At 36.4% G+C, this 18949-nt stretch overlaps 1 protein-coding gene across 1 annotated transcript in view; it reads right to left on the bottom strand.

Annotated features, from left to right (window-relative positions):
• The window catches only part of SLIT2 (slit guidance ligand 2), a 400034-nt gene that overhangs the window by 98039 nt on the left and 283046 nt on the right, over positions 1 to 18949 (bottom strand). The window contains exons 11-16 of the mRNA XM_052642277.1: positions 12503 to 12574; positions 11936 to 12007; positions 7530 to 7601; positions 1872 to 2015; positions 1596 to 1759; positions 605 to 628 (exon numbers count right to left, since the gene is read on the bottom strand). Of these exons, the coding sequence (XP_052498237.1) occupies positions 605 to 628; positions 1596 to 1759; positions 1872 to 2015; positions 7530 to 7601; positions 11936 to 12007; positions 12503 to 12574 (548 nt within the window). The remainder of the gene's footprint in view (positions 1 to 604; positions 629 to 1595; positions 1760 to 1871; positions 2016 to 7529; positions 7602 to 11935; positions 12008 to 12502; positions 12575 to 18949) is intronic.

Genomic DNA, 18949 nt, shown 5'->3' with positions numbered 1-18949 from the left:
CAAGAATTTAAGATCACAAACAAAGTACAGCTGCACATAAACCAGTAGGAAGCTGATGCTTTGGTATAAAAAGTGAAGCAACAGCAAACCAAGTAAAGCAGAAAGTAAGGGATACTTTTTTAGTATAGAAAAATCTCTATAAAAGAGTAAATCTCATGACTGAAAACACAGTTTTGCGTGTTTGTGACTGATTGCATGTAGAACTAGTTCTTTGACAACAGAAAGGTCTGTCTTTAAAACCAGCTCAGGAAGCTATATTTTAAAAACAGGTTGAAAGTTCAGATATACAACATAAGGAGAGAAAATGATTTAAGTAGAAAGCCATAGGTTCAAACATTTTAGCTACTGTGAGAAATGTTAGATAATGTGCCAAAGTGTGAGAGAGAGAAAAAAAAAGTGGGAGTTTAATAATACATATGTTTAACATCAGAAGCTGCATGCAAAGGTCAGGTTTTCAGGAAACAGTTACTAGTGATCTATGCAGAATCTAGCTACAGAGTATCCACTGGACTTTTGAAAGCATGCATATCAAAGTTTTACAAGCTAGGTTTTATAAGTGAGAAAAAGGTGTCTGCAGTTAGTCCTACTACCGAGCAAAACCTACCTGGAATGAAATACTGTTCTTTAGCTAAATAAAAAAAAAGAAAAAAAATAGAAGATGCACCTGAATGTCAGCAAGCAGAGATATGAGTTATATTAGATTAAGAATGGACTAAAGTTACTATAGATAATTAAGTGAAAAAAATGTATGTTCACAGCAGTGGCTGAAGTATAACCATGAGTAGGAAATGCATCTAGAATCATGGACAATACACGGCTTTATTTTGATATTAGCTTTTTAGTGTGAATTAACTGCCGAATGTGAAATAACGCCTGTAATAGGTAGTGTACTACCCAAAACGTAAACAATGCATTTTATTTTGAGAAAATAGAAAGGATTATACCAAAGCAAATAGTAAATTTCAATGAACTGTTTTCTCTTTAATAGTAACACAATGCACCTATATTTCACTTTTTATAAGTAAATGTAATATTCCCAAAGTGTTAAAAGATGGCCTTTTAGAAAAAAATATAGATATCCTCACAGTCCTGGTCAAAATGTGAGAACGTAAAGCTAGAAACAAAACATTGCTTTCCTTTAAGAAGCAAGGAATCCAGAGTGTTCTTTTCCTCTACTTCTGAACCTGAGCAAATCAAGTAATTATGTCTCAGTTCACTTTCTCAGAGAAAGAGAAAGACAATTAACTACTTCACCGTTGCTCAATGGAAAACAACACAACAAACATGAAGTTTAACAGGCACTGAGTTAGCTAGAAGGCCACTGTTAAATTCAAACCCTGGGATTACAGCCTGAAGTATCCAGGCATCTTTTATCCTTTGTTTCTTCTGCTGGATAGTGTGTTTAAAAGGTTACATGTAGGGATTCTATGTGAATGGTGTCTACAGTTCTCTTTATATTTTTCTTCATGGGCATAAGAAAAAGAAATACAATTCTGTAATGTTTGGCAATTCAGTTGAAGGTCAGCTGTCTCTACATCTCATTAACTATTGTTTTCAGTAACACAGGGGAAATGTCATACAAAGTAAGAAATTACCTGAACAACGGAATTTCTTGCTTTTGATCTGTCCAATTCTTTTGTTTGCCAGTCGCCGGGGACTGGTGCAGCGGGCACCACTGGTTTCAATTGGGTTGGTATGGAGATAATCCGCCAGCCACTTGAGATGGCAGTCACAAATAAAGGGGTTCTGGGCCAAATGCCTTTCAGAAACACATACAGAACACTTTTACACATGACTTGCAATGAACTCAACTCTCAAATCCAGAATGAAAACAACGGTCATCAAATTTGATCCTGATTCTATATACATACATGGTTTGAATGGCCCGGAGAGGTGAAAAGGTCCCCTTGGCGATGGTCTGAAGCTTGTTGTCATATAAGGAGAGAAGGTTCAGATTGTGCAGATCCTGAAAAGCATCTACCCGGAGGCAGTTTATCTTGTTGGCATTCAGTAATCTGTTTGATCAAATAGTCATAGAGTTAATTAAAGTGTAGTACCTCATTAACCCACCTTCAAGACTCTTGTTCTTGAGAAAACCCAATCAAGAAATTCATTTCTTTTAACCTTGACACTAAGATCTAACTGTCATTGTTGAGGTATCACTATCACAGGCTGAAGATTTGGGGTCATGGCAGATAAAGCAGGGTCATATCTAATGATTGGATTGCCTAAATCTAGTGGTGCTTACACATTTATCCAATAAAAAATTATCCAAGATATTCTCTGGAAGGTGCAGAAGTACAGCAACAGATAAAGGTGGGTGAGAACCAGCCTTTGCAGTCAAAGGCTCCATAAAGTCCTCATAAACATTAGTCCTTGGAGCTGCTCTAAGAAAAAGAAGTCCAATCCATTGTCAGAACAGTAGCTGGAGTGAGACTTCTAAACAGATCAGATCACGCCACTCCTCTCCAAAACCGTGCAGTAACTCCCAATTTGCTCTGAATAACCCAAGACCTGACAATAGCCCAAAATTCCCAATGGGATCTTTGATTCCCTTTTCCAAACTCTCGCTGTTTAGTCACTAAGTCATGTCCAACCCTTTGCGATCCCATGGACTATAGCCTGCCAGGCTCCTCTGTCCATGGGATTTCCCAGGCAAGATATTGGAGTGGGCTGCCATTTCCTTCTCCAGGGGATCCTCTCAACTCAGTGATTGAACCCATGTCTCTTGCATCGGCAGGTGGATTGTTTACCACTGAGCCACCTGGGAAACCTTTCTGAACGCTATTTCATGGCTGTTTCAGCTCTAGCCACATAGATCTCCTTGCCAGACTCTATTCTCTGTTTGGAAGGCTCTTCTCTCAGATGTTTGCCTGGTTCACCACGTTGCTTCGTTGAGTTCGCTGAAATCTCACCTCTTCCACTCAGCCGTCTCTGGCCATTCTCTCCAATACTATGTCTTAACTCCTTTACTTTGATCTACTTTTTTGGTTTTCTTAAATGTATATGTCTTCCTATTACGTGTGATTTAACAGGAGGAAATATGTATTTAAGAAAACAGGAAAAGTAGATCAAAGTAAAGGAATTGTGATTTAGGGCTTCCTAGGTGGTGCCAGTGGTAAAGAACCCACCTGGCAATGGAGCAGACGTAAGACACGGGTTCAGTCTCTGGGTCAGGAAGATCCCCTGAAAGAGGGAACAGCTACCCACTCTAGTATTCTTGCTTGGAGAATCCCATGGACAGAAGAGCCTGGCGGGCTACAGTCCATGGGGTCGCAAAGAGTTGGACATGACTGAAGTGACTTAGCACGCATGCAGGTATGTGTGATTTGCTTATTTATTATGTTCTTGCCGACTGCCATTTGCATGAACTCTCCCCCTAAGGTATAAGGTCCAGACAGCAGGAATATTAGTCTGTTTTGTTTTCTGATGTTTCCCACATGTCTAACACGTACAAGGTGCTCAATAAATATTTGTTTTTGAATGACTACTTTACAGCCCTCTTGGAGAGTGACATTACCACAGAAAAAGCCCTTATTCTGCAGTATATGTTTGTGCTCAGTTGCTCAGTCATGTCTGACTCTTTGTGACCCCATGGACTGTAGCCCGCCAGGCTCCTCTGTCCATGGGATTCTCCAGGAAAGAATACTGGAGTGAGTTGCCATTTCCTCCTCCAGGGGATCTTCCCGACCCAGGGATCAAACTCACATCTCCTATGTTTCCTGCATTGCAGACGAATTCTTCACCCATTGAGCCATCAGGGAAGCTCTATTCTGCAGTATAGATATCCAATTCACTTTGTTTAGCACAGCATCTCGGAGAAGGCAATGGCACCCCACTCCAGTACTCTTGCCTGAGAAATCCCATGGACGGAGGAGCCTGTTGGGCTTCAGTCCATGGGGTCGCTAAGAGTCAGACACGACTGAGCAACTTCACTTTCACTTTTCACTTTCATGCATTGGAGAAGGAAATGGCAACCCACTCCAGTGTTCTTGCCTGGAGAATCCCGGGGACGGGGGAGCCTGGTGGGCTGCCATCTATGGAGCTGCACAGAGTCGGACATGACTGAAGCAACTTAGCAGCAGCAGCACAGTATCTCACAAACTTATTTTTTCTCATATGCTGCTGCTAAGTCACTTCAGTTGTGTCTGACTCTGTGTGACCCCATAGATGGCAGCCCACCAGGCTCCCCTGTCCCCGAGATTCTCCAGGCAAGAATACTGGAGTGGGTTGCCATTACCTTCTCCAATGCATGCATGCATGCTAAGTCGCTTCAGTCGTGTCTGACTCCGCCCGACCCTATGAACAGCAGCCCACCAGACTCCTCTGTCCATAGGATTCTCTAGGCAAGAATACTGGAGTGGGTTGCCATTTGCTTCTCCATTTTCTCATATATCTTACCAATATCCAATATTAGTATTATGTGGAGCCATGGTTTACAGATCCTGCGCAAACGTCATCCTTACAGGTTACATGTCATCTTGTCTATGCTTTTATTCATGCTTGCTTCACCTATGGGAGTACACGGGTCCTGCTCTCCATCTGCCTCAACCATCTGGCCTATCAAGACCTCAGAGGAGGCTCACTTTCTCCAGAGCAAGAACTTTCCAGAATACAACTTCCACCCAATTAACATGTTCCTTCCTCTACTTTCCAGAGCAAGTTAGTCAGTGTTACCTAGTTTTGTCAACTATTTTATATAGGCCCACATGTTCGCCTGCAGAGAGTTTAGCCTTCTGGGGGCAGAAAATTCTTTGATATTTCTTCTTCTCTCTCACCATTTAGTTTGGAGCTTTGATACTTAGGATTTTAACAAATACTTGGTAGCTCAAAAATATGTGCTATATGGTTTGGGTGTGATGCCTTCCTTTCTAACACACTGAATACTGTTTCCCAATTTGCCCAACAGACCCTCTGTGATTAACACAGGGTATTTCAGTTTTACTTGCTTTTTTAAGATCTCAACTCTCTGCCTGTGCAAAGTCAGGACTTCCTCGTAGTAGTTCACTTTGCTGCACTTTTTTTTTTTTTTTAAAACTCACCTTTGCCTTTTCCATGGTAGCTCAGATGGTTAAGAATCTGCCTCAATGCAGGAGACCTGGGTTTGATCCCTGGGTTGGGAAGATCCCCTAGAGAAGGGAATGGCAACCCACTCTAGTATTCTTGCCTGGAAAATTCCACGGACATAGGAGCCTGATGGGCTACAGTCCATGGAGTCACAAAGAGTCAGATACAACTGAGTGATTAACACTTTCACTTTTCTTTTTCTTTTTTTTTATGGACATACTATTCAGGTGTGTTTTCTTTCTTTTTTTGTCCACACCATGTGGCATGTAGTATCTTAGTTCCTGAACCAGGGATCAGAGTTGTTGTTTTGTTTTTTAATCTTCTTTTAAAAACTGCAGTTTTGGCCTTCTCTGTGGTCTACAGAATCCCTTCCTAAGAGCTTATAGAGCTGATTTGAGGTGTAGACTGATTAATCCCATGCCTCCTCACTCAGGGCCATGACAGATGGCATATAGCTAACTAAAACAGGAGTCAGGCAGCAGAAAGCTAAAGACAGGGACAAAGTAGGGAGTCTGGAAGACAACTAAAGAAAGTGCTTCTCCAAGAATTTTGTACTTACTTTACTTTCAGGTGGTCCAGAAATTGGGGGAGAAATACTGAACACTACTTTCTTTTGTTCCTTCCAATTACCTACTTCTCCCAAATATCTCATCTGTTCAACAGATCTAAGAAGCTTAACTGAATCAAATTCTCAGCTAACCTTACAGAGTCGATTGTGCCTTGTTAGCCCTGGCAGGCTTAGTCTAGAGATATAATTTAAGGCACAGTGAGAAAGCTGGTTTTTTGAGTAAGATTTATCTACATAGAGATTCCAAGGGTTTATTAACCCATTTACTACATCAACTACCAATAAGTATGGGAGGAAAAGAAAAAAACGTGTAACTTTAAGTGTTGATACCACAGAGGGTAGTGGTAGCAAAAGAGATTAGAAGTAAATGGCAAAGAGAACAATGCTAGGAAGAACTGAGAGAGAAGCACATGAAAAATAGAGAACACTTGGCTTGTGGCACACAGCTATACCTAACTTCCTTGCAGGGGTTGTAAAATAATTTGATGCCCAAATAAAACCACTAGGTCACAAAAGTCAGTATTTAGCTTGACTGATTGGTTTGCTGGAAATTAATTTATTGGGTGATACAGCATTAAGAAGAGAGAGAATGGAACAGAATTGACAGCACTATATATAGCAAGGTTAAATATTGCTTTGTTAACAATTTGTTTCATGTGTGTGTGTGAGTATGAATCGGGCTGCTATATATAATATGCTTCTGCATGATAATAGTTAAAAATCTGAATAATAGGATATAACGATAACTATACATTTATCAAGTAAAGAAAAAGATCCACATTTGGGAAGTTTGTGGGATTAGGAATACATTTGTACCAAGTAAATGGTACAAACCTAACACCAACAAATGCATACACTCAAAAGAGAAAATAGCATTCTGAACTTAAGCATTTTAAAGTAAACTGGCTGTGAGCTAGCTGACAGCAGAAACTGTAGCATACTCATCTTTTCCTCCATAGTAGCTAGGTCAGTGCGTGCCTCGAAAGAGATATCCTATAAATGTCTGGGGATTTGAATAGATTTTGATGATCCAACACTAACAATCTTAGTATTAACATATTTTTTTAATCTCATTTTCATATGAGCATTCATTATGACATCTGGAGTCAATTCTTATTCTTATAAATAAATTTGTATCATGAATACTTCTTTTGAAACAAATGAGTTGTAGCTATTCTCTAAGCAGAATGGTCTTTAAATATTAAAATTCAGGAAATTGACAGATGATTCTCTCACTAAAGATTAAGTTTAGAATGCTTAAGTTCAGAATGCTATTTTCTCTTTTGAGTGTATGCATTTGTTGGTAATAGGTTTGTACCATTTACTTGGTAAAATGTATTCCTAATCCCACAAACTTCCCAAATGTGGATCTTTTTCTTTACTTGATAAATGTATGGTTATCATTATATCCTATTATTCACATTTTTAACTGTTAATTATTATGCAGAAGCATATTATATTGTTAACACTCTGTCCTAGACTACTAGAGACCATTTTTGTTTGGGGGGATGCTATTCTAGTATTGTCACTGTTAGAGATTTTTTTGGACAAAAGTGAATAAACATATCACCGTGTCTTTCTGCTTTCCAAGTTCTGTTAAATCAAAACAGATAAATTTCATAAAAGGCAAAGATTGCAGAAACTTTAAATGATAGAACAGCCGGGATGCTCACATTTATGACACTGTGGAAAGAAAGGTTTGGGGACAATTTCAAAGTATTGTGTCTTCAAATAAATGACCATCATCAATGTTAACTTCACTAATCTTTTCCATTTCATTAAACTGTGTCATTTTGGGTCAAATTTTTCTGAAGCCTCCATGAAAATACGAGATGGTACACTGTGTAAAATATAATGTTTAGGTTCAATAGATGAAAAACAAACAAATACTTACAGTAGCTGTAAGGAAAACAGTCCTTCAAATAAACTTTTCGGGAGTTCTGTGATTTTATTTCCATAGAGGACACTGGAAAACACATGATTTAAACAAACAAACAAGAAAGTTAGAGACCAACCAGCAAAACAAATTTATCCAAAGAAACGTGTTCAGGCATAAAGGAGGTTAGTAAGCTCCATATATCATAAAGACAAAACAGAGTAAACAAACTTCAATTTGGAAATGTTTCTCCCCTGATTATAGGTTAGATGTGTGTTTATGGTAGAAAGTTTGAAACCACAGATAAACAAAAAATTAAGAAAAATTAACACAATTTATAATTTTACTGTCCTTTCATAGAAATGTCCACAGTTAATTTGTCATGTTTTTATACACAAATACACAGAGCTCATATATGAAAGCATACAGTATGTAACAAAGGAGAACACTAACCTGGAATCCATTGTTTTTCAGAGGGGTAAAATTTAGAATTATCATAATGGTTAAGAGTGAAAGGAATCCATATAAGTGTAAAATATTTGTTTTAAACATATAATGTACATACATCAGAAATGTAAAATTTGCAAAGAGTGATCATTAATATTTATACAGAATTTTTTAGATGTATGTTCCCCAAAGAAATATGAATAGGAATGTATCCTCGTGTCCTCCCCCCTGCCTCCGGTTAGCCTCTAAGTGTAACCACAAAGTGCAGGGACCATGGCAATCACTGTAATACACCCAGTGCCTAGGCCTTGGCACACACTGATGTTCTAACATTGGACTGATGAATAAGTATTGTTTGAAGAGGAAAATGAAGTAAAAATTAGCACAGGAATAAAGTAAGGAAATTATCTTATTCACAGAAATGGTGAAATGAGAGGATTTCAACAGCAAGGAAATGATTGACTCATCATGCTGGCTACTGACAACAGGTCTGCAATGATGGCCTTCTAGTCTCAGCCTCATAAAGGAGGTGAGGTACCATAATAATGTGAAGGAAAGGACAGAAATCATATTTTTAAGGGGACAAATGTGTTGTAGCTATTCTCTAAGCAGTCCATGGGGTCGCGAACAGTGGGACATGACTTGGCAACTGAACAATAACAACAATCAAGAGTTATAAAAATGTGTATATAAATTTTAAGTAAGTAGTTTCTCTCAGGAGTTTAAGGAAAAAATATCAGACAAATAGAATATTTTTATGTGTTAAATATTAATCATGGCCTTATTTATAATGGTGAAAAATGAAATACAAATAAAATATTTCCAATTCTAAAGAAGGTAAATATATATTTCACATTGATAAAAATCAGGTTTGAAGAAATATTTTTTCCATGAAAGTATCACATCTAACTCATTGCGGCCCCATGGACTGTGGCCCATCACGTTTCTCTTCCATGGAATTTTCCAGGCAAGAATACTGGAGTTGGTTGCCATTTTCTACTTCAGGGGATCTTCCTGACCTAGAGATTGAAGCCGCATCTCTTGCATCCCCTGCACTGGCAGGCAGGTTCTGTACCACTAGTACCACCTGGGAAACCCTTATGATATGATATTCAGTTTAAAACCGCCTACTACAGAAGAATATACTACAGTATAATTTCACTTAGAAAAATATACTCATATATACATAGAAAAAAGTGGACGATCTTGAGATTGCAGGTGATTTGCCATCCAGAGGTCATTTGAATTTGCATCTATCTATCTATGTAAAATATTCTCTACAATGGGCATATCTACTTTAAAAGTCAGAAACATTGGTTTGGAAAAGAAATAATTGGATATCATAAAATGTAAAGGAAAAAGCTAAAATGAGAATCAAAATATGTTTGGCAGCTGTACCTGACTTCTGTTCAGAAAGCAGGGGAAATGACAATGCAGCAGAGATGAATCAGAGTGAGGAAAAAGCTGTTCCCTTTTAAGATGTCAGTGAGAGGTGGGATAAATTATAAAATATGAAGAAAATTCTTAAGGAAATAAATCTGGGTACTGTACTGTACAAGTAGACATACCATTTGTATAGATTCCAGTGGTATAGTTATATGGTTTGACCTAAAATGTCATTTATGTAGAATATAGATTTTTTTTAAAGTGTAAGTCAGGGAAGAAACAATTTTAAAAACACAGGCACAAAAGAGAATTCTATATTGTCAGACTCAAGGAGTAAAGGCATTAAGAAAGGGTAAAGCAATACTAAGATACATCTTTAGGTCAAGAATAAGAGAAAGAGGGCTTTAGGGAACAAATGATCAGATCAAGTTGGCACCAATTTGGGTATTCAATAGAATATCATTCAAGTAATGCATTCAGCAATAAATACTATGCATTCACTATGTGCCAGGAATTTTGCAGGTTCTAAGCTTGGTGCCCAATTAAACTGAATCCAACTGTTACTTGTTCATGTGTGCATGCATGCTAAGTTGCCTCAGCTGCGTCTGACTCTGTGGGACCCTATGGACTGTAGCTTGCCAGGCTCCTGTCCATGGGATTCTCTAGGCAAGAATACAAGAGTGGATAACTTGTTCAATGTTCACCGTTTGCCCATGTGCCAGTCACTGGTATAACTGAGATAAATAAAAGGTCTGGTGTCAAAGAGTCAACCAAAAGGGTGCACGACTGCACTTTACATTTTCTGCCAGCAGTTGTTTCCCTGGTTTTAGACTTCATATACTAAAAACCAAACAAGCAAACAAAAATGAACCTAAGCAGACACTGCAGGTGAAGTGATAGTTTTCCTTTTTTTTTTCTGGTCCAAAGAAAATTGCAGTTTTCTGAGTAGACCAGCATCAGTTCAGTTCAGTTCAGTCGCTCAGTCATGTCCACCTCTTTGCGGCCCCATGGACTGCAGCACCCCAGGCCTCCCTGTACATCACCAACTCCCAGAGTTTACTCAAATTCACGTTCATTGAGTCAGTGAAGCCATCCAAACACCTCATCCTCTGCTGTCCCCTTCTCCTCCCTCCTTCAGTCTTTCCCAGCATCAGGGTCTTTTCAAATGAGTCAGTTCTTCACATTAGGTGGCCAATGTACTGGAATTTCAGCTTCAACATCAGTCCTTCCAATGAACACTCAGGATGGATCTCCTTTAGGATGGACTGGATCAATCTCCTTGCAGTCCAAGGGACTCTCAAGAGTCTTCTCCAACACCATAGTTCAAAAGAAACAATTCTTCAGCGCTCAGATTTCTTTATGGTCCAATCTCACATCCATACATGACTACTGGAAAAACCATAGCCTTGACTAGATGGACCTTTGTTAGCAAAGTAATGTCTCTACTTTTTAATATGCTGTCTAGGTTGGTCATAACTTTCCTTCCAAGGAGCAAACGTATTTTAATTTCATGGCTCCAGTCACCATCTGCAGTGATTTTGGAACCAAAAAAAAAAACATAAAGTCTCTCACTGTTTCCCCATCTATTTGCCATGAAGTGATGGGACTGGATGCCATGATTTTAGTTTTCAGAATGTTGAGCTTTAAGCCAACTTTTTCACTCTCCTCTTTCACGTTCATCAAGAGGCTCTTTACAACCCAGATAAGCTGGTACATCTCCTCCCCTTGGTATGAGTGTAAAGTATTCTACAAACCCCAGGTGTTTATCTAAGTATCACACATGTGTATCCTGAAATTCTCACTGGCTACCATTGACTTCTGAAGTTCCTAACAGCCCTGCAGTAATTTACATCAATAAGAACTCTTCTCTAAGCATCACCTCAAACAAAGAAACCAGATTTCATTTTTAAACTTTAAAATTAAAATTTGAAATAATACATACTCTACTTAGAGGACTTCTGAAGATTTTATACAAATTTGAAGGAATAACAGTCTCTATAAATTCACTTTAATTTATACGGTTATCTCCCTGGAAGTCCTTTTGACATTGAAAAGCTGCCATACTTTTCTTCTATTTGTTCTTTGAGAGATTAAAGCTGGTTCTTTTAGGGAAGTCTTTAAGGTGATGAAGTAGAAGGTTGGAGGGGGGCCCTTTCACCGGTCATCTTTCACTGTTCTCTGCACAACTTTACCTAGGATCACTCTAAATGGGACTGTAATTGTCCCTAGTGACAGTGACTATGGGTTTAAGGATGGGATTATAAATGCAGTACTGATCGGAGCCTCCGAAGTAAACATTTTCCCTTTACTTCTGTAAGAAAACACTGTCAAAAAGGGGGCTCATACTCGATTTCTAAACAGTAAAACTATCGAATTCCAAAATATAAACCCCTAAAAACTGGCCAATTTTAGTGACAGGTAGCAGTTCCCCATAAAAATGATAAAATTCACTAATGATTTATAAAATTAATACTGTTAATAATGCATAGTAAAGCATGTAAAGGAACATATTCTTTAAATCCAAATTTAAAACATAGAGCCATTATTCCTTATGCATTTTACTTTCCTTCAGTTATGTGGTCAATACTTACAGTGAATTCAAAGAGCGTAGTCCTTGGAAAGCATCTGGTGCTAGCTCAGAGATCTGATTATTGCTCAGGTCGCTAAGATTAAAAATAGGGTTAGATTAAATTAAATAGAATGTCAGTGAGATTTACTGCAGGAGAAAGCTATTTATTGCCTTTACACATCAGTTTTGCACCTATCAATATGTGTATAATATTTGCAATATCTGAAGCATCTTAAACTTTAAAAAAATCACACTTGTAAATCAATTATTGTCTATTCTTCTAAATTATTATTAAAGACAGCATGTCTTATTTTTGAAAACAGAACAGTTAAGAATTTGACTGCATAATATATTGACCACATATGTTCACACTAATGTGAATTAGTATGCTAAATTACAGAGAACTTAATAAATTAATATTTTAGCTTTTAACATTACACTATTATAGAACTAGCAACCAGATAGTCACATCACTTAATATTTAAGCTGTCGAACACGTAAATATTCATACTTAAATGGATGTCTTTGCATGTTCATGACCTGTATAATTTTTTTTAATTTCATTGATTTCAGAATATTATTCACTCACATTCTCCTAAGCTTTTTATATGGTGAGAAAGCTCCAGGAGGGATGACCTTGATTGAGTTCTGTTCCAAACGTCTGCAATGAAAAATATATTCAATTTTTAAATAGAAATGTGAGCTCTCGGATATGTTTAATTCAAGTCATGTCAAGAAGCAAAGGTGATATGCTGCTTGAGTGATATTTTCTTGCTTTTTTCTCTAAAAAGACTATTAAAATTAATTGTGCTCTTCCCTAAACATGGTGCAAGATTGGGAGTAAAAACAACGCAACTGTGAAAACAATAAGAAGATTTTGGTTTCTAAGCATTGTGGGTTCATTAATATTTAAATCTGGACTTTGTATAAAAGAGAGAACATCTGTGTTGGGAATATATTTTACCAAGCTCAATATCAATAAGAGAAATATGTTGCAACACTGAAGAGATGTGGAACATGTTTCAGAGATAACTATAACTCTTCCACAAAAGACATCATTTGTTGAATATTAAATTTTATAAGCCATTTCCTCTACAGAAAGCATGTTATAGATTGAAAAAACCGTTATATGCATAAAATTAATTTTGAAGCCACTTCTGAGGCAAAATCTTGAATTTTAAATCTGTAAGTACTACAGATATTTTTGGTAACACTCCCTGGACTCTGTCAATCCATTATGTGAATATTTCATGTGAAAACCACTGCAGGAAAGTGCATTTAAACACAACTGAGGTATTTTTATGATACACTAAAATCTGCAAGTTGAAAATAACCCTCTAACTTTATCTACTCCATATTTCTGTGATCAAAGCAAGTCAAGATTTTATCAATCTAGTTATGAAAGACACAAAATAGTATATTTCATAGGGTGGTTTGGTAAATATTTAAGTCTATTACAAATGCTGTTTCTCAGCCTTCTCTCTACCTGTACAGATATCCTCATGTGCACTTCCCATCCCCTCTCTCACTTTTGCTCTGCATCCCAGAGAGCTGATTCCTGTGAGCCACACAGTCCAGGCTCAAGTGCTGGCTTTGGTGAGACTTGGTCAGGGTGGGAGACTGAAGGTGGGAGGAGGGGGGAAGTCAAAGTATTCTCCCCTTTTCTGCCTCACGGGGTGTCCTCAGCAGTGGTCTCATTTCCTTCATTTTAGCTCCTGACTTTCTATAACACTACCTTCTCCTTAGTTCCCTACAGCCCTGGAGGTGGAAGCAGCTTTCTCTCAGGGTTCACCCTCTAACCTCTTCGTCCCTACACGCAACGGGCTTTCTCAATCTCTGTTGCTCTTGAACTCACTGTAGCATCTGATACTGTAAACAATCTTTCCCTGGGATGTGATACTGTATATTGCTTATTCTTGGTCTGCTTTTCTCTTTCTAACTTTTGGCTTCACTTTCTAGTCCTCTAAAATGAGTTATTCCCCAAGTTTCTGTCCTTTTCTTTTCTCACACAAAAGGAAAAATCGCTTCTCTGACCTGCAATGTTAATCATGATTCTTCCCCTCCAAAAAGCAAAGTCATTTTGTTCATATTAAAGACAAACTTAAGCTTAAACTATTTATGAAATACATAAGTAAGAAAACTAAAATCACTCATAATACATCACTCAGATCAGTGAATTTTACTTGTTTTTATGTATATATATTTATTTTATATAACTGAAATTTTACTGTATAGAGAATTTTGAGTTGAATTGTTTACACTAAATATAATATCATCTATGTTTTCCTGCTGCTGCTGCTGCTAAGTCACTTCAGTTGTGTCCAACTCTGTGCGACCCCATAGATGGCAGTCCACCAGGCTCCCCCATCCCTGGGATTCTCCAGGCAAGAACCCTGGAGTGGGCTGCCATTTCCTTCTCCAATGCATGAAAGTGAAAAGTGAAAGTGAAGTTGCTCAGTCGTGTCCGACCCTCAGCAACCCCATGGACTGCAGCCTTCCAGGCTCCTCCGTCCATGGGATTTTCCAGGCAAGAGTACTGGAGTGGGGTGCCATTGCCTTCTCCGATGTTTTCCTAATCATCAAAAATTTTGGAAGACCTTATTTTTAGGCTTTCTTGATGACTGTCAAAATGGTCCATAATTTCTTACTCATTCTTTACTGTTAGCCATTGAAATTAATAATAATTTTACATCATTATTAATAATATTCAGTTATTTTAAGATGACTAGCACACAGCCTTTTTTTGAAGCCTTCCTTAACTTTCTTTGGTATGGTTAATTGTATCTTTTTCTCTACTCAGGAGCATTTTCTTCTAAATGCCTCTGCTCTTCTCTGACTGTATTAATTTTTCACATATCCCTCCTCTACCAGGCTGTTAGCTCCTAAGGGGCTGATTTACCCTAGAAGGAAACAAATAAATCCTATGAATAAAATAAGGATTTGGCATCTGGATTATTTATCTAGGTCTTAAGAAAGGGTTACTTTCTTCAAAAGCCCAAAGCATAGCAAAGGCTACTTCAACAATTTCACTGTTACATTTATTGATTACAACTTAATGAATTGATGGCTTAGTGACATATATTTTTTTGTGATCCATTCTTGTAGTTGGATTTTGAGTAGTTTAAAATGTCATAAATGAAATATAATAAAAACAAGCTATAGATGGAATACTATTGATTAAAGGACTTTCTTCAAAACTAGGTCAATGAAACATCATTTCAGTTTGTAAAAGATTTCTCAATATAATGTGATGATGAGAGAAAATAAAAATTCTTAGTGTCTAGTATAGTATTTTTCTTTTAACAGTCATGCAAAACTAGATCATTCAATTACTTTTTATAAATACAATTTCAGCTTCTTAAAAATAAGCAATTATTCATTCATTCAACGTGCAAATATTTAATGACTACCCAGGGCAACATTACATAATTGGAGTTCATTAGTGATTGAACGTATAAATATGTTTATACCCTCACGGACATTTTATTAATAAAATGTCTAATTTTACAGTTAAATTTCCAACTGGTTTGTTCAATGCAACCTTTTTTAAAACTGTGCTATTCAGTACTAAGATTTCTGAAATGTCAATATTAACCACAAATATGGCCAAACAAATTCTATCACTTATCATAACTAAAAAGCTTCTTCACATATTTAGAATTTCTTAAATTAAATGATGAATTCAAAAAAATTCATTTATTATTTTAAATTCGCAGAACCTAGAATACTTATGCTGCTGCTGCTAAGTTGCGTCAGTCATGGCCAACCCTGTGCGACCCCATAGACGGCAGTCCACCAGGCTCCCCCCTCCCTGGGATTCTCCAGGCAAGAACACGGGAGTAGGGTGCCATTTCCTTCTCCAATGCATGAAAGTGAAAAGTCAAAGTGAAGTCGCTCAGTCTGACTCTTTGCGACCCCATGGACTGCAGCCTACCAGGCTCCTCCACCCATGGGATTTTCCAGGCAAGAGTACTGGAGTACTTATAATGATCACTAATTGTTCTAATGGCATTCAAATATATTTTATTGTAACTTGGTTTGTGTTGAATCTGCAATTAATTTCATTGATAACTATTCCTGCTAAAATACAAGACATAATGAGTGAAGCTATTTTTTTTTAGAAAATATATGCTCAAAAATTTATAAAATGAAAAGAATTAATGATGAAATAATATTTAACTTTATATGCAAAATAGTAATTTAAGTATAATATAGCAATGATGCATATATTATTTCATATTGCAATGTGCCATGAGTTACTTTCACATGGCAACCCATTGCATTTATAACATAAGCAACAGAAAGCTGAACTGTGCTCTTCTGTATTTATCTATTTATTTCTAACTTGTTCCCAAAAAAAAGTATTTGAAACAAAACTTATATGGTCATTTACATTGACTTAGCAGCTAATTGGTTTTTATGGGACTGTCTAGCAATCCATTAAGGCACAACGTAATTGCCTTCTTCATTCAAAGTGACAGATTCACAGGCAGGAAAATATTCTATCACTGGTAGATGTCAACCAGTAAATTTTAAAATGCTTAAAAATGTCTATTTTTTGTCTTCAGTAGACACACAATAAAATAATATGTACTTCCTGTAAACTTTTAGGTCTCTAGGACAAATACATTTTGTGTTTTACTACAAGAACTTCATAATATATTTGACAAACGACAAACAACACACATGTCAAAAATTGCCTTTCTTCTTCAAATAAAAGGTAAGGATTAAAACCAGATTATAAAAAACAAGGAAGAAAAAATTAGAGTTTTCAGGTGAAGGTTAAAAAAAAAAGTAAATGAAATTTACTATGCTATTCTCTAATCTTCTACTTTAATAGCAGAGAATCTGCTAAATTTTATAGAGTACAAATTTAAATCCATTGTTCCATGAAGAATCTGATTAAAAACATTCCAGGGTTACAAAAACAGATAGTGTAGTGGCTGACATATATTTGCATGCTAAAGATAAAATCCACCATAATTAATAGCCTTGCAAGTGCTAGCCCTTCATAAAAGGAAAACTCAATATTTTGAATTTAAAAGTAAAAATAGATTTAGGAAACAAAAAATTTTATAAACCCTATATGATAAAAGAAGCCTTTTTCATACTAAAAAAAGTCAGAACCTTTTACTCCACAGAATCTATATGAATAATTCCAAAACATTTATCACTGGGTATAAGTATATCTGAAAGCAATTTGCTGTTACACTTCACCAAAACCAGAAGGGAGTTTTAGTAAGAAGTTCAATTTTAGTTAGAAGACAATTTTCTAACTGCTCCAATAAAAATATTCATAAGTATGCTTAACCAGTGAAGACCTTTCCTCCCTATTCCTATATATCTTTTTCTCTTGCTCTGTGATTATTGCTTTTTGAAAAAATATGTTTTCACACATTTAGAGTTCCTAAAGAATAAACAGCTACCAACATACATCACATTCTGGTGTCTATTTCAAAGATGGTAGAAAATAGGAAGTTATCAGTAAATCTCTCTGTTGTAACATTATGGACACTTAGAATATGGAAATTATATGCAGGTATAGTTGGGCTCTGTGATGTATAAATATTCTACTACAGTTACCAATGAACAGATCTATCAGGAAAGTATAAGACATACAGTGCAATTGGATGATTAAAAATTCCAGCTAGTTCCAAAGACATTTACCCTGAATTAAACAACATTAGTTTATTTCAGCTCACTAGCTTTCAATACTCAAGCATTAGTTTCAATAAATTATTTTGACAAACTCTAAAAGATAACATCCACATGCCAAAGCTGAAATGGCTCTCCCCAAGAGGCATTTATGTTTTGTATATGTATAGCTATAAAGATTAAAAACATGTAGTTCAGTGAGTAAAAGTATGAGCTTTATATAGGCTTGGGTTAAATTTAGAATCTGCCACTGATTAGCTCTGAGGACCTTGCAAAAGTTGCTGTTGATTTCTCTCTGTCTCAGTTTCTCTTTCTGAAAAATAAGAAAATAAAACCTGCTATAAATGTTTTGGTATAAATCATGAGATGTAGAAAACATATATGGTGTATTTTTCCAGTTCCAAAAATAGTGGGAAAAGTAAAAATGAGGATATATATATATGTGTATATATATAACATATAACATATGGCATTATATAATATCTATAGCAAATATTAGTTACACATAAACACATGGATTATATAAAGGAATAAATCCGATACATGACTTGATCTCTAATAGGAAATAAATATTTATGGTTCAAAACACATTTTTAAACAAATTAGCAAGACAGATTTTTTTGCAGATAACTCATAACTGTATATTAAAGACCTACACCCATGCATCATTCTTGTGGAGGCTGAAAAAGCAATACAAATGGTTGCTGTTTCCATGATCAACATGATCAAAAGAGAGCACTTTAATTTGAAAACTGTCTGAGAAACTCAAAAAAGGTTTTTACACCACCAGTAAAGTATGAGTTTGGACTGATTGTTTCTGTAACATACAGCCCAGATGCTGATTATACATGGCAATAAAACTGACAGTTCTTTGCATTTTCCCCATCTGCTTTCAACATAAATGGCAAAAACAGCTGCCAAAGAATAGAACAGATTTAATGGGGTGAAGGCTGGGGTTGCAGAATGACTTTAGCTTCTGAGTCATGGACTACTCAGAGGAGACAAACATTCTCATCATAGGTAATATCAGCCCTGCATTTGTAAAAGAGGAAGCAGTAATATTATTTTGCCATCAGAGATCCTCTTGCCTGTTACACAATAATTCTAAATAAGTACTTTATATTTTGGGGATATTACTTCTAACTTTAGTAGTAAATGCATGCCATTGAAATCTTTTATATGTCTCTACCTAAAATGACCCAAGATTATTTTTGACTGGAATATTATTACTGTTATGTAATTGTGGTTACCAGAACTTTTTAATATATATCTTTAACAGCTGAGTGAATATTGGCCTCTAGAGGGACATACTTCACATGTAGCTGGCATTCTTGCCTTAAGACTATGTCCATCCTAATTGATTATCAACAATTCCTATTTT

This window comes from Budorcas taxicolor, chromosome 6, assembly GCF_023091745.1.
Source record: "Budorcas taxicolor isolate Tak-1 chromosome 6, Takin1.1, whole genome shotgun sequence".
Lineage (NCBI taxonomy): Eukaryota > Metazoa > Chordata > Mammalia > Artiodactyla > Bovidae > Budorcas > Budorcas taxicolor.
Note: the sequence above shows the minus strand (reverse complement) of the source record. Positions and strands in the feature narration are given on the sequence as shown.